The following is a 16,464-nucleotide window of genomic DNA, read 5'->3' as shown; positions in this document are numbered from 1 at the left end:
GCCCAACCTATCTGTGGACTTCCTTTCAAGTAAAACAGTTGATTTCCTTCTTGTTTAAGCCAATTAGAAAGGTTTTCTGTTACGAGTAGCTAAAAACAATCTACTTCGTACGCTGAAAATATGTTAAATAGGTACAGAACTGTACCAATGAATATTAAATACAGTAAAGAGGGGAGAATAAGAAAAGATTAAATATGTAAAAGTACTATGAAGGATATTACTATGAGTTTCTATGTAATTTGCCAGGATATGCCTACCAGTTGAGCAGATGATTAACTTGATTAAAGGGAATGACAGATCTGAGGTAGGTACTTAATTAGCTGACAGGTTTTGTAATGGTCTAGACTAATGCTGCCCAACACAACTTTCTGCAATGATGGGAATGTCCTATATCTGTACTGTAGCATATGTACAGCCATATGTAGCTACTGAGCACCTGGAATGTGGTTTGTGCTACTGAGGAAATGACTTGTTAACTCATGTAATTCTGATTAATTTAAATTTTAAAAGCCGTACGTGTCTAGTGGTTGAAATATAAAACAGTGCAGGTAAAGAACACAAACAGAAGTAATGAGGAACTCAAGGAGAAAATGGGTACTGGATATTTAATATTTTAAATCTACAGAAAGTTGCTATGGATGCAGGATAGGAGATAAGGGAATGGTAGCAGATACAATATTGCTTCATAGTGCCGGAACTTAAAGGGTAAAATCATGAAACACTTTAGCTGAAAACGACTGATATAGGGAAGGATTGAGCTGAGACGTTCAGTTAGGGCCTTAAGCCTTTCGAAACAAACTGCTCTCTTTTTACCCTGCCTCCTTGTGTTCACTAGTTAAGACAAAAGGTACGAAATATACTTATTTAAAATTAAATTAAAAGCTTTAATAAGACTTGGGTACTCCAGCTAGAAAAAAAAAAGTAAAATTAAGTTGACCCTATGTGGACAAAAAAACTAAAAATCTTTAAAGTAAATCCAGTAACTACCTGCATACCTGGAATGACTTGATCAAGATAAACAGCCAAGAGGACATAGAATATACTATTTAGTGCTAGCATGATGATAGTAATAATTAGAGGATATGGGCCTTCGGTCAAGTTAGAAAATAAAGCACCTTCATTAAAATCTTCCAAATGCATGACCTGAAAAACAGAAATACCAACTTTATTATATAAAAATGATAAAAATCAGCAAAAGCTAACACCACTTACTCAAAAATGACCATAACCAAACTGGGCCTTTTAAACAGATTTAGACGGTCTACCAAATAATGTGAATTTATAAGAAAAACAATAAGAACTTTACCAAACTATAAGTTTATCATGACAATCCTTTCCAATCATGTTTTTAATGCTGTGCTTCTAAAACTAGTATACATCCACTCCTGGGGCATTTAATCCTAATGCTATGCCTATCAACTGAAATCCAGTATAATGTTAACACTAACTAATGCAAACTAATGCAAACAAAAGAGTTACGGTCCACACAGAAATCAAACAAATTAAGCATTAAAAGATAAAATTATGGTCAGCATCTTTCCAATACTGAAAAGGAAGAAGGTACTATAATTAACACACTTACTAACATAAATGATTCACAGTAGGTTTATGTGATAGTGCAAAAAGAAATGTACTAGAGGTTGACATCTCATTTATGTCCCAGATCTGCCATTAAGTGAGTAAACTTTCATTACACCATTTTGGATTTCAGTCTCCTCATTTAAAAACTGAGATGAATTAAATGACACTGAAAGTCCTTTCCACTCACAAGAAAAATCTTTAATTCTAACTTCCTAAGCGAAGGGAAATCAGTGGACTCCCAAAATGTGTAACAACAGCTCTCAGGTCTCAAGTAATTAAAATTTGTTTAACTCAATATTTACAAACGATCTATCTTAAGTCTCACAAATTAGAATATACTATCCGGCCAACAGGAATAATCTCTTATATTACGTAATTACATTTTTTTCTTTACACATTAAGCAAATGTATGTTGTTACATAAAGCAGTTTCTTACAAGAATTTTTCCCTTAGAACCTGATAGCCCCTGTAAAGACTAATAAAAATCAAATTCATAAATCTAAATATTATTGAGGTTGAATGACAATCGCATGAATCCCAGACCAACAAAAGCCACCAGGTCTATTTATTTCTCTACTACGGTCACAAAAAATTTGTTCTGCTTCACACATAATTTCCTCTCAGGCACAAAATTGAGATAAATGTACAATAAGTCACAATGTAACCAGGCAATCGATATTACCGGATGCTTAAACCAATGATTTCTAACAAATTGAGTTACTGCAGTGAAACAGACTGCTAAGGTATACTAAAGTGGGAAGTGGAAAACTTAAAAACAGATAATATAAATGAAAAACTTGAAAATGGAGAAAATATAAATGAAACCAACATAAAATGTATGCCAGTATTCAAATATCATTCCTTTCTCATGTTGAAATTTATTTATTTATACATTTTAATTTTTTTGCAAATCATAGGGAGTATTCATGGTGGTATAACATGTTACACAGACTAGAGAGGAAAAACATATTTAGTGAAAGAGAAATAAATACATAACCTACCTGTGCAATACCAATCAAAAAAGTACATTGACAGAAGGGACTTAAAAGCCACACTAATGATTTGGGAAAACTTTCCAGGAGGACTATCAAAAGGCCAACAAATCCAAAAGCCACAGTAACTAAAAATTCCACTATTCCTACATGTTTTGACTTTTTAAATAGAGGTGTCAGCATTAAAGCAAAAAATACCTACAAAATAAAAATATTAAGGTTAATACACTGTTTACATAGCCAAAATTATGAAAACAAAATTGTGAAAAATTATGGAAACAAAATTAAATTTTGCCTGTGAAAGAACTAAGTTATTTCCATTGGAAAATACATTTATTAACATACAATTAGTTTCTAAATGTTATGGTAAGATATTTTATTTTCATAGAAACAGTATATACATTTTTAAATATACACTGACAAATATTAAAAACTGCATATTATCTATATAATAGACAAACATAATCACCTCTACACTACAAAAACCATTAAAAGCCATGCGTTTCTGCAGTTAGATGTGTATATAGATGAACAAAACAATAAATCAACAAGCTTTTAAATACAGAACCATTAAAGTTCACGTGTTAATAAGAAATAAAACCAGTTAAAAACCAGGCAATTATATAAAGAAGTATATGAGTTATATGTAAATTATGTTAAAGAGCAGGGGTGATAGTCGAAATATTTAACAACTGGTACAGCAACGGCACATAAACCAATTAGTACAGAAACTGAAACCACTTAAAACAAAGGCTGGTCATTAAAAGCCAGCATTCAGCCAATTTACCAAAGAGTTGTATTTACAAAGACATATCTTTACACATCATCATCCTGAAATATAAATTAACTTGAAATAGTCAGGATTTCATGAAAACAAAGGAATAAAAAGTCCAGTACTGCACAATCTTAAATACACACGATTATATGAAGATAGTAAAAGATAGACTCAGAGGAATTATATGTGAAATGCATCGTATGAAAACAAGTTAAATTTAAATCTGAGACTATTTTTTACCTTTCCTAAACATATGGAAGTACAATGATACTATATGTAAGTCATTTAATATCAGTAACCTAACAACAATCTGTTCTTCCTGAGAAATTGACTATAAGTAAACCAAAGAATAAGACTTTGTTATATTAATCAAATATTTTTACAGTTCTTCATTCTCATTTTAAGTTAAAATACTTACAGATGATAACCCATACAGGAAAAAAAGTAGAAATATCACTATGCAACTACTTCGAGGGAATAACGAAGAAGCTGTTGCAATGACTGCCATGAGAAGAGACATAAGAAAAATCAAACTGGTATACAGAAGAACCCAGGAAAGCCTAAAATGAGAATGCAAATACATTTATGATTAAATGCATAGGCTTTCACGGTTAAAAAAAAAAGCATTTTAAACAAAACTTCAGATTTATTTCAGCCATTTTATTCTCAAAATTAGGTCAATCTATTCATTTCTGTGTATGTTCATATATTGAAAATTCATGTTCTTATAAGTAATTAAAAATACAGTATCAGTTAAGTTATAGGTAAAGTACACTCTGATATAGAGATAAAATGGTAATTATCTTTCCAAGAGTCAAAAAAAACCTTTATAAATTAATAGCAATTCATGATTAATTTAAATCTAATACTTTCAAAAGTTCAATAATACATAACACTTCTGATTTTCCTAAAATACAAAAGAACTTAATGACAATTTTCTTTATGGCATGTAGTACAATTAAACCCCTGATGGCTTATGGTACTTTAAACGATAAAGGCTATCTCACTAATCAACAACATAATTACAACATGTTTACACATATGAGATCAAAAGATTAACGATGGGTTCCCTATATTTATAACTCAAAATTTCCCCTCAAATCAGGTCAATGGAAATGCTACAGTATTTAGTTTCATTTTATCTTCCTTTTTTAAGTTAGTGGATCATGCTTTAATATATACTATCATAAAATCACTAAAATAGGGCTAAAGGATGCCTAAGTTACAAAAATTGAATTCATTTTACAAAGGCAAAACTGAGGCGCTTGGAACTACTATTTCCTCACAAAATACTTTAAGAACCCAGTGCATTTAAAAATCAATCACTACTAAAATGACAGAAGAAAAAAAAGGAGCAAAGAAAACATGTTATATACAATGATCCCCCTTAGGTAAAGTGTTATAATTAATTGTTGCATTGGACTAATTTAACTTTGGGTGAACACACTAAGCAATATACACATAACGCGTTATTGAACTGTACAGTTGAAACGTACAAAATTTTATTAACCAATGTCACCCTAATAAATTTAAATATATATAATTATTAAAAAATTTATAAAATGGGACTATAATACCAACTCACATGTTTATTTACTTTTCTCCCTAAGTGTATTAACTTTTCTCCGAAAATGAGGTCCAAATACATTTTCTTACAACACAGTGGGAAAACTAAGAAAAATACATTTAAGAGTTGCTTAGACAAATGCACACCTCTATAAAATTATCACTGTACAAAAATTCTGATAGGTTAAAGCTCACTTGTGAAAACATTTGTTTTCATTTGTTTCTCTATGAATTATTTGTATATTTTCATCTTAATTCACACAAATAATTTTTTCCTAGGGAAAAAAAGCCCATATACTACATACACAAACTTCAATCATTTTTAACTCAATTTTTAATAACATGTATATGCTATGATACTGAAAGACTATAACAGGCAATTATTTTCTAACTTTCCAAGATCTCATATATTCTATACACTAAAAAATATACTGAACTACATGGAGCACACTTTGATTCAAACAAAATGTGAAATAAAATTGAAACATGTCAACATGCTTTCTCAATCCACTTTGCTCTGTTAAAATAATTGCAATCAATTGCTGAAGCTTGTTTACTAGTCTCAAATTCCAAGACAATCACTGTAAGAAAACAGTATCTCTATTACCAAGTCAAGTGAATAGCAAAATTACAATTCTGAAGATTTGTATATTTAATTATTAATCATACTGAATAATGAACTTATAACTTACCAAAAGGCAGTGTCATGAAGTCCCATTATCTTTAAAAACTCTTTTAACTTTTTCTCTTTTTCTGCCACAATATGAATTGCCAAAAAGTATCCAAAGGGTGAAAATGCTATAACCAAGTATATTAAAATTACTCCTCGGGGAAAGGTATCAATTTCTACAACAGCAGTTTCTCCCATAATAACAGCTTTAGTTGACTCCAGCTCCTTCCACAGAGAAATATTGGTCTTCAACTGTAATTAAAAAATGTAAATACATTCGAATAATTTAATTCTGATCACAGCCCCTAATAAAGTGTGACAAAAGTTTAGTCAATGACCTAGTACAAATACACTGCTCAAGAATCTACACACCTGCAATAAAATGACTGACCCCAATATCATGATAGAGTAGAATGTTGCTTTTATTCATTCTGGAAGCAGACCATAAAGTTTAAAGTATGAAGTTGAGAAGTATATACTTATTTTGACAAAATAATTTGTCAGAGGAAGTAAAATTGCACAGTTAGCATCTTAAGCAGACAAAATATGCATTTATAAAATTGAGGAATTACGGAATGATTATTAGTATCATGAAGAATGACTTTAAAAATATCCTCTTAAACAGTATAATTAAGTAAATAGTATATCCTTCTATTGTTTTAAAATTTATATACACAGCACATATAGATAGAATAATAAAACTATGCCATATGTTACTTCTATCTAACATTCAACTGAAAGTCTAAAATGAGATCCGCTCTGCCTATTCATCCAGTCACTGGTCTGGGTTGCAGATGGCTAAGGTCTTCAGCTGAAACACAAACAAGTACTAAAACACAATCAATGTGATATAACCGATATTTCACTGTCTTTACCTTGGACTTCTGTATTAGTGCATTTACATAATATTATATACTCATAATATGTTTATACCATGTTGTAAGAGTTTGTAAGACAATTCTAGAGGGGAGAGGTAGACAGGGTAAAGGGGGCCAAAAAAAAAAAAACAATTCTACATAAATCATCTCATTTGGTTCTTATAACAATGCTGTCAAGTAAAACATTATTACTGTAGTTATTTTACTATGTAGTAGTCTAACAACTAACAGAGATAGGTCTTCTGTTTGAGGTCTCATATTCATTTCTACTAAAATATGAAACACTGAATCAGGTTTGAGCACGTCTTTAGAATGTAGCTGTAACAGTTACACACAATCCTAGATGTATTATAGTATTAAAACACAGGCTTGGAAGCCAAAAAGCCATTGTTTGAACCAGTTTTGCTATTTAATTAACTGAATTTTGGAAAGTTATTTAACTTTGTGATTCAGTTTCACACATAAAATGGACATAGTAACAGCACCAATCTCATAGGATTGTTAAAGATTAAATGAGTCAATATTAGAATATAACTTAAAGATTAAATGAGTCAATATTAGTATATAACTTAGAAATAATGTTTGGCAAATAAGTGATAAATATTTGTTAAAAAAATCTACTACTATGATTAAGATAATAAAGATATGACTTTTTTTTCTTAAAAGAGCTATAAAAAGTTTTGTATTTTGTACATCTGACAACAGTCAAACCAAATCCTATTGTAAAGACTTAGGGCATACGTGTCAAAATACAGTTTGTTCTTATGTTCCCTCCTTTACCATATTTACCTGTATAATGGCAGCATCTATGGATGCTTGTAAAACTGTGAACCCAGAGGACCAGTACTGAGCAGCTTCGCATGATTTTGAACAGCCAGCTATGGGGAAAAAATGTGAGACGTAAGATTTTTCATGACTTGCAAGTGCCTTCCTCTAAAGATAACATATGGAGGGTTACCAAAGTAATAAGATTAATCAGTCTCTACAGGACCAAAGAAAATAAGCAATTTCCCTGTGAAGACAAACAATACTTACCACATTCTTATATGTTTACTTGAAATTTTTGAAATAAAATGTTACATGTGTTAGGATACTAAATGATAAATGAATACAAACGGAAAGAAAAAAATAGTTATAAACAGTTATCTAAAATAAGTCACTTTTCTGTTTTAAGGTAAGTCATTCTACAATGACTTATCAGCTTTAAAGCACTTCCAGATGCAAGGACAAGTTCAGCTTAAGAGAACAGGAAAAAAAATTTCTATAAGGGCTTTTTGGAATCAAGTCACATATTCAGTACTTATTACATATTCAGTAATTATTTTGACATTGCTCAACAAATGTTTGTGGTTGATAATATCTTTACACAGGTTTAAGATTTGAAGGCTGTTTTCCAAGTTTCAAACATAAAACTAATAAAGTTCGCTGGTGGAAAATCTTGAGGTTTTAAAGACATATATCATATGCGAAAACAATTACATGGAGAAAAAAGGATTTAGAAAGTCATACAATTCAAGATACATTTTCATTTTGTTGTTGTAATTTATATTATATAAATGTATTAAAATAAAAATGGATGTGAAATTATATTTTATATAGATATAGAGGTAGTTATTTGACTATACCTATATATATTTTTATGCTACATTGGACAGTTTTCTTATTTGAACAAATAAGCATAGTCAAAAATGCCAATGTTTGACCCCACTAAATTTTACATATGAACTAAGAGCAGCAAAAGCATGGATTTAACTGAATTTCAATAATTATATAGTGCTATTTACCTCTTGAATCCATATAAACAAAAGATACTGGAATCATATCAGGAAAAAAACGAAGTTCGTAGGACATGAAGTCTTTGAAAACCACACCTACAAAGTTGCTGAACTTGGAAAGACTGGATGCTAGCAATTCTTTTTCATCTGCATATTCTTCAGTAATTATAACTATAAAATATTATAACAACATAGTTAACTCACAAAATATTTTACTATAATGAATCAAATTTACCATTGTATTTGATGAACATATTTTACTAGAACTTTTGTTTTATGCTCTAGCTTAGAAAATGAATAGACTTTCTAAAAATACTAAAAAATAATAATAGTACAATTTTACAGACACTATTTCTTAACTGTCATTTGAGTACATAAATTGTGTCAGTGTAATACATGTTATTAATGATAAAGTAGAATATATACTTATATGCACTATATGAAGTTCACTTATCTATCTCAAAGTAAAACTATATAAAAAACTCCTTGATAAATGCATGGATATTTTATTTTCAAATATTTCTTCTTATGAAGAAAATCCCATAACCCTTTTCAGGCACTAAATATGTATTTTAGTAACTGTTATGCAACTCTTCTTTGAATAAAAATTGCCACTTAAACCCAATATTGCTTGTTCCTTCTATAGGTCCTCTATGGAGAACCTATACTGTAATCATCATTTGGGTCCCTTCACATCAGATAATCCTAAGTTTTAAATATTTTCTTGAAGTTTTATTTACAAGCAACTAGTTTTCACTACAGAAGCTCCAGAACATGTGGTGAAATGGAAAGAACATAGGATTAGAACTTAACTTTTTTACTTATTAGCTGTGTGAGCACAGGTAAACAATAAATTCTCTGAACTTCAGTATCCTCATCTACAACACCTACCTGATCACACTGGGTTAAGATCAAATGTAGTTACAAATAAGAAAATGCTCTGTAAATTATAAAGTATACTTAAATATTAGTTATCATGATTTTCCAGACTTTTAAGGTGAACATAGGGTCCAGGATTGATATGAATAAAAAGGGTATTAGTTCAACAAACTCCCAGTCAGGTTACTATGTATGCATGTGTATCTCACTTTCAGATTGTTTTGTTGTTAAAAAGACAGAACCTAAAAAAAAAACTAGATATTTTTCTACTATTTTGGCATCTAAGTTAATATACACTGACTTGGATTTCTTTGCTGCATATGCTTTTCTCCTTCTTAGAATTACCAAAGCGTTTTGTTCTCAACATTTCTGATCAGTTTTTGGAGCTGGCATGCTAAATTCTTATAGCTATCCACACTACTTGTGCTTAATATGATAAACCAACAAACATGTTATATACCAGTAATATATGTGTTTGATAAAAATATTAAATAGCAATAAGCCAGAAAGAAACCAAGGGGGAATAAGTTATTTATCTGGTTTCCAATTATATGAACATCTTCTATTCAATGACACATTATCCAATAATGTGATGATACATATTAATTAATGAAGGTAATTACAACTATCCAATATGAGACATGTTAATCTGTTATTTTCTAAAAATCCAGCATTTCATTTAATCAATCATCACAGTGTGAACATTGCTGTCACTTTCTCCAGGTCTTGCCTTAAGGTCTCTCACAGCCACTTTAGACTCAATAGTACCTCGTTACTTACACTGTTTTCTAATCTATTTCTTTGTGAGAAGTACTAACTGAGAAAAACAGACTTAGGTACTTAGCCACAGTCAGTCTCCAAAGCTAAGTACTTCTTCAGTTTACACCATACGCCTCCATCAACAGGCATGGCAATCTTAAAAGATTACTGCTTTATAATCTTTATCATGTAGTTCTAGCTTCTTATTAGAAGTCAGAATCAAAATGAAACAGTCCTTCAACTCTTTTATCCTGTACAAATATACTTATTTTATAAATGGCCTAAAAATCTAATATAAAATATTAAAACACATAAAATATGCTTTCTATTACCAAGAATATAAACACATTAGTGTTACAAAAAGTAAAAGGCAGCAGAATTGAATGACTTTAATATTTTTATAAAAGTATACGTTGGTGAAGGGACAAATCTCTAAGTGTTAAGAATATTAATAAAGCAAGCGGAAAAATATTGACAAGGCTTTCCGTCACAAATAGAATACATATATAAGCTCACGATACCATCAGGAAGGTGATCAGTAGAAACCTTCTGCATGATGTTTCTTGTAATATTAGTCACTGGAGTATATCCGAGAATTAGGTTAGAGAGGATAGATTTGTCCATAGGGTTAAGCTCCATATCAGGCACTTCTTCATATTTCTTATTTGGATGCATCATGCTAATTAATATTAACCAAAATAAAAAAAATAGTGGAAAAAGAACTTCCTATAATAAAGGAAACAAAATGATTATATAGTATAACAATAGCAGCAAAATTCAGCAAGATTTCTATCCAAATAACATAATTAACACTAAGAAAAAACATGAGACATTTGGCTGTTTTCTTAAGTACGAAGAGTAAAAACGAGCTGGCATTGGTGGTATAGTGGTGAGCACAGCTGCCTTCCAAGAAATAAAAGCTATACTGTGCTGAACATTTCACCTAACCTGACAGGCATACCATATAATTTTTCTTTATATTCAAATTTACTGAAGTATTTTAAAATTCAAGACATATAATTAAATAAATGACATAGAAAGTAGTATTTAAACATTACTAATTACTAATGTAAAATAGAATAAATTTATTCATATGTAACTTTAAAGTAACTTACCAAACATTCCTAATAGGTATCACCATAAAACTGTCTTTATTCAATTCTAAATTAAAACTCATGATTTAAACAGACCTAAATTTCTACTATTAAAACTACTCAGTTAAATTCAATAGTCCACTTTAATAGGGATGAACTATCTATTATTTCATCTTGCTGTTCAATTGTTCTGCTGGTTTAAGAAAATGAATGATGTATTTTCATCCTTTAAAATGATTATTAACTATTTAACCAGAGGTCTCACTTTCTTTTATCTTTTAAAGTAATGTATACTTATGGGAACAAATATATGACATAATTTTGGTAATCCTAGACAATTCAATGCAGAATCCAAAAGATGAGAAGTCATAAAGACTAAACTATGGAATAATGTTCTACAAAGTTGTCTATGAAATATATTTTTCATTTCATGAAACTTGGGAAATGCATGCCTAAAAATTCAAAATTAAGCACTGATATCAGAAATTAACTAAATTTAGAAATCTTTAATATTTTTAACATTTAGAAAACAGGTAATTTGAGTACTTTTCTGTGGCTACCACAAGTTTTTACTTCACAAGGAAATTAAAAGGACCTAAAAATATAAAATTATAATAAAAATTTATCCAGCAAAATAAATATCTCTTAACAATGGAACACAGAATAAACCTCAATGAGGCATAAGAAAGGCATTTAACTTACCTGAACACTACTTTTTTTAGTCCTGCATTTAATTAGGTAATTTTTCAGTAGGAGTGTTCTGGTCTGTCTCCAAACTCCCACCTCCCTAATTGCAGTAGCCATGTTTTCTGGATCAGTCTAGTAAAGCAGAGGGGGAGAAAAAAAAAACAAAATACCTGCAACCACACAGTCAAGCACATACCATTTTTAATTGCAAAAATGAAGAGACAGATGTTTCAGTCTCAAGTTAGATGGAGTTAAGCATATCCCAAGCTGTCTCTCCTACCTGGACAGAACACATGGAACGGCAATTTGAAGACCCTGGAAAATAAACAGTAGTATGTGAAACAAGAGGTAACCAGAATTATAATTACCACCCAACAGTGAGTTTGCCACCTTTTCACTACTAAAAAGCAATGACAAAGACCAGAAATAAGGGTATGAAATTAAAAATAAAAAAAAATTTTTTAAGTTACATTCCATTGCTGCACAGCATAACTGGGGAATGCATTAAGTTTGTTGAACAGCTTTAAATAATTAGTTAATTTTTAAATATCTGATATCTTTAAAGAATTAATCAAATATTTAACTTTCCTAATTTCCTAGATAAAAATAATTCATACTAAATCTAATAAATTGCAAAAAAAGTTAAAAGCCCACTTAAATAAATTTTGTATTATGTAACTACGCGTTACATAATACAAAATTCAATATCAAAAATTTATTTATTTTTAAAAATATTACTACATTAAATGCTTTTCAAAGCAATAAAAAACATACAAGACCTTTAGAAATAATTGTTAGAGAAAAATCATTTGAAAGGTATTAATTTCTGAGAGAAATTAATTCGGATTATATTCTATAAAATAGAGTCATCCTGATGTACATAGCCTTCCAGTAAGAGATATGGTCAGTCACCTTAGCAAGTTTGATTCTCAGAAAAGCTCTTAGCTGAAAATGTTTCTTATCTCCAATAGATGACTGTTATAGGTTACTTCCGGTCCTCGCAAGCAGAGCTGGTTATCACTCCTTTGTCCTACATCTATATTCAATAAAGTGTAATTGTAGTTACCATACTATGCCATCATTACTTGTTTACATATCTTAATCTTGAACTTCACCATGAGATCCTTGACAAAAAAAAGACTGATTTATTTATCTTTGCTACTCTATCACCAATGGTAATATTATAACATATCCTCTTACTGCATATTCCTTTGTCAAAGCTTGCTGAGAGTCCTTATGGATCAAAGGTTAGCAAACTACAATGGAAGAAGTGTGGGCTAAATCCAGCCTTTGTACAGCCCCTGAGTTAAGAGTATTTTTCACATTTTTTAATCGTTGGTAAAAAAAATAATAATATGAAATTCAAATAGTTATTGGAACACAGCCATGTTCACTAGTTTCCATATCGTCTATGACTGCTTTTGTGCTACAACAGCAGAGTTAAGTAATTGAAACAGAGAATATACTGTCTGCAAAACCTAAAATATTTACTGTCTAATCTTCACAGAAAAAGTCTGCTGACCCCTGTTATGGATCAAAGGAAGAAGAAAAGCGGCACATTCATTTAACATTTACTGAGGGATTTATGTACTAACATAATGAAAAATAATAATATGTTAGACACTATCACTGACTCTACAGATAGGTAAAATTTATATAATGTGGTAAGTGCAACTGAGAGAAAGAGCTTGGGAAGGAATGAAATGGAAATTCCAGACAGAGGGAAAAAGGAATGGAAAAGCTAGATCCCAAAAGGGCTTAACTTGTATAAAGAACAGGGATACCTATGATATGGCTGAGGCACAGGCAAAGTGTTTTGGGGCTAAGGGTGCAGGTATATGCTCCAGATGACACTGTAAAGACAGGCAATGGAGATGGGTTGTGAAATATCTTGCATACAAAATTCAATTAAACATCTTTATTTTGTGCACCCAGCACCCTGTATTTCCTCTTCTGGACTTTTCATACCCCATGATGTTTAATTGTCTGGCAATCGTATATTTCACTAGTCCATTCACTCTCCCAATCCCCGAACCTCCAAAGCTTCTACCCACAGCATCATCCTCAAATTATGACCGGATTCCCACTTGAGAAAACTGAAGAAGCTATCATAAATTTCCAAAATGTCCCTCTATCTTTTCTATTCACCTACCTACAGCTGTGCCTAAGGTAATGTTATATATTTCAATAATATGCATTTTTGGCCTCTGAGTCATAAAAGCTTAAATAGATTCTGGTATTAACGATACTTTTAAGATTTCTTGGAAGAAGGGGTTAAGAACGTATTTGGCAGGTGACTTGAAAGAAATCCTGCCCGGCTATATCACTGGCTTCTCAATAAAAGCACTATAAAATCAAGCCTTTTAACAGGAGATAAATTATAAATGCTCTCTTCTCTAGTATTTTAAAATTTACTGAAGATAATGTAATAATAAAACAGTACTAATTGTCAATATGATTTAATCTAAATTTTATGACCGTATTTCCTGCTGAATGGGAAAATAATGACACCATGGTATCTATATGAGTTATCCAGTACCTTTTCTCATATGTAACAGGATCCTAAAATCTTGTGCTTAAAACTATTTTTAATCCAATTAATTTGCACACTAGTAAAGATTACCATTTAGTAGAAAATTTAAAAATTCTCATAAAAGATCATCCTCTCAATTATACTCAAGGGCAGAAATTATAAATTTTATTCATCTTGGTATTCTTGGCACACAGTTTACTATATGGAATATAAAAGACATTCAAATAAATATAGAATGTATGAAATAAATTTGCTTTTCCCCTGAAGGGAAGATTCCCCTACATTAAACCCTGTTTGGAGAAAAGTACATTTAAACAGCACATATTCAAAGATTAATGCCTTGTTAGTCTGATTTCAACCCAAATACCCCAAGAGCACAAAATGCCCTAATAATGTTCTCTTATATGGAGTCTTCCCTAAATATATGTAATATTGCTTTCTGGGCAGACACAAAATATAAAGCACCAGAATTGAGTCTGCATCCCTGGGTTGGAATTTCAGCTCTACCTATTTGCTAGTTGAGACATTCATAAGTAAATAAACCTCCCTTAGCGACCCATTTTCCACACCTGCCCAACTAGAATAACACCTCCAACCTCATAGGATTGCTGTCAGGATTAAATGAGATAATTCTGAGCCTGGCTCACAGTTGGCAATTCAACATATACCCACCCCTTTCCTCCCCTTCTGTTCTTTCGAAATGTCCTTAACAGAAAGTAAATGTGATTATCTTCATTCTTTAAAACATTTCATGTTTTTTATTTTTTTTAAATAACCTTCCTTCAGTAGGATGTGATTGTGGAGGTACTTCTAAAATTCTCGTAATGTTCTTTCCCTGAAGTTGGTTGTAGGTCGAAGATATTTGTTTATTTTATTCTTTAAACTATGTATGTAATGCTTTTTTTGTATACATACATTTTTCACAATTAAAAAGGCAAAACAAAACCTTCTCTCAACCTCAAATCATTTTTTATGCCACCACAATATATCACTTTTTTTTTCTCCCACAACTAGACTTCTTGAAAGAGAGGTCTATGTTTTCTGCCTCCACTTTCTTAATTCCCAGTCTGTCCTCTACCTATACCAGGCTGGATGTCCTGGTCCCACACTCTCCTCTCCCCCAGTCACTCCTCTGAGCCAACACTGATAAGGTCAACAATGACCATCCTGTCCTCATATAGTAGGCATCGTTGCACAATTCAGCATGTTCTTTCTTTTTATCTTTTTTTTTTTAATTTAAAAAAGTTAGACATTTATACAATCCATGAAGTGATCTCCCCGATTACTCCAGCACCCACCTGGCACTACACACAACTGTCACAATAATATTGACTATGTATCCTTTGCTACACTCTAAATCCCCACGACTCTTTTTAGCTACTAATTTGTACTTTGGAACAAAATGGTACAGCCACTCTGGAAAACAGTGTAGAGGTTCCTCAAAAAAATAAAATTAGAACTACTTTTTGACCCAGCAATTGCATTGCTGGATATTTATCCAAAGAAAACCAAAACACTAATTTGCAAAGATCTATGCACTCCTATGTTCACTGCAGTGCTATTCACAATGGCCAAGCCGTGGAAGCAACCTAAGTGCCCCTCAACAGACGACTGGATAAAGAAGTTATGGTTCATATATACAATGGAATATTACTCAGCTATTAAAAAAATGGAATCCTACCATTTTCAACGAACGAGATGGATGGACCTAGAAGGTAGCAGGTTGAGTGAAATACATCAGAGAAAGATAAATACCGTATGATTTCACTTATATGAGTAATCTAAGGGACAAAAGAAATGAATAAACTAAACGAAAACACAGATACAGAGAACTGGTGATAGCCAGTGGGGAGGGGGTTGAGGGCTGGGTGAAAAAGATGAAGAAGTGCAAAGACTTATTTCTAAATGTATATCTAAGCCTCGGGAGCCCGGGACGAACTCTCTCTGAGCTATTATCGCCTCAAACCGAGAAGTGTCTCCAGCCTACCTGACTTTCACAGATGCTGAAATATTCTGGAGCTTTTCTTTTCGTATTTTAGGAATCAGGATATTTCCCCCCAAACCGTGTCACGAGATGCGCGCATTTTCACCTCTCCCAAACTCCCTTCCACCACGCACGGTAATGATCACAGCACGAAACTCCCCAAGGAATAACGAGCGCTAATGACCCAGCTGTTCGGGAAGGAAACTGACTTCCAGAACATTTCTCTCCTAACGATGCCCTGATGATGGAAACGACCACGTCCAGCCAAACGCAGCCTCGCGGCCGTCCACT

General features: G+C 31.7%; 1 protein-coding gene across 3 annotated transcripts in view; it reads right to left on the bottom strand.

The window, feature by feature from the left end:
- ABCA5 (ATP binding cassette subfamily A member 5) overlaps positions 1-15,617 on the bottom strand; it is a 58,333-nt gene extending 42,716 nt beyond the window's left edge. Inside the window, exons 1-10 of one of the 3 annotated variants that reach the window (XM_011370408.2) lie at positions 13,441-15,617; positions 11,937-11,971; positions 11,672-11,788; positions 10,397-10,601; positions 8,247-8,408; positions 7,252-7,340; positions 5,607-5,836; positions 3,767-3,908; positions 2,583-2,771; positions 996-1,143 (exon numbers count right to left, since the gene is read on the bottom strand). In XM_011370408.2, coding sequence (XP_011368710.1) covers positions 996-1,143; positions 2,583-2,771; positions 3,767-3,908; positions 5,607-5,836; positions 7,252-7,340; positions 8,247-8,408; positions 10,397-10,601; positions 11,672-11,788; positions 11,937-11,951 — 1,297 coding nt within the window. In that variant the 5' untranslated portion in view covers positions 11,952-11,971; positions 13,441-15,617. Of the gene's footprint in view, positions 1-995; positions 1,144-2,582; positions 2,772-3,766; positions 3,909-5,606; positions 5,837-7,251; positions 7,341-8,246; positions 8,409-10,396; positions 10,602-11,671; positions 11,789-11,936; positions 11,972-12,568; positions 12,986-13,440 lie in introns of those variants that run through there. The other 2 variants (XM_011370407.2, XM_023536742.1) reach the window with 2 other exon arrangements.
- Between the last annotated feature and the right edge of the window lie 847 nt (positions 15,618-16,464).

This window comes from Pteropus vampyrus, unplaced genomic scaffold, assembly GCF_000151845.1.
Source record: "Pteropus vampyrus isolate Shadow unplaced genomic scaffold, Pvam_2.0 Scaffold169, whole genome shotgun sequence".
Classification (NCBI taxonomy): Eukaryota; Metazoa; Chordata; class Mammalia; order Chiroptera; family Pteropodidae; genus Pteropus; species Pteropus vampyrus.
Note: the sequence above shows the minus strand (reverse complement) of the source record. Positions and strands in the feature narration are given on the sequence as shown.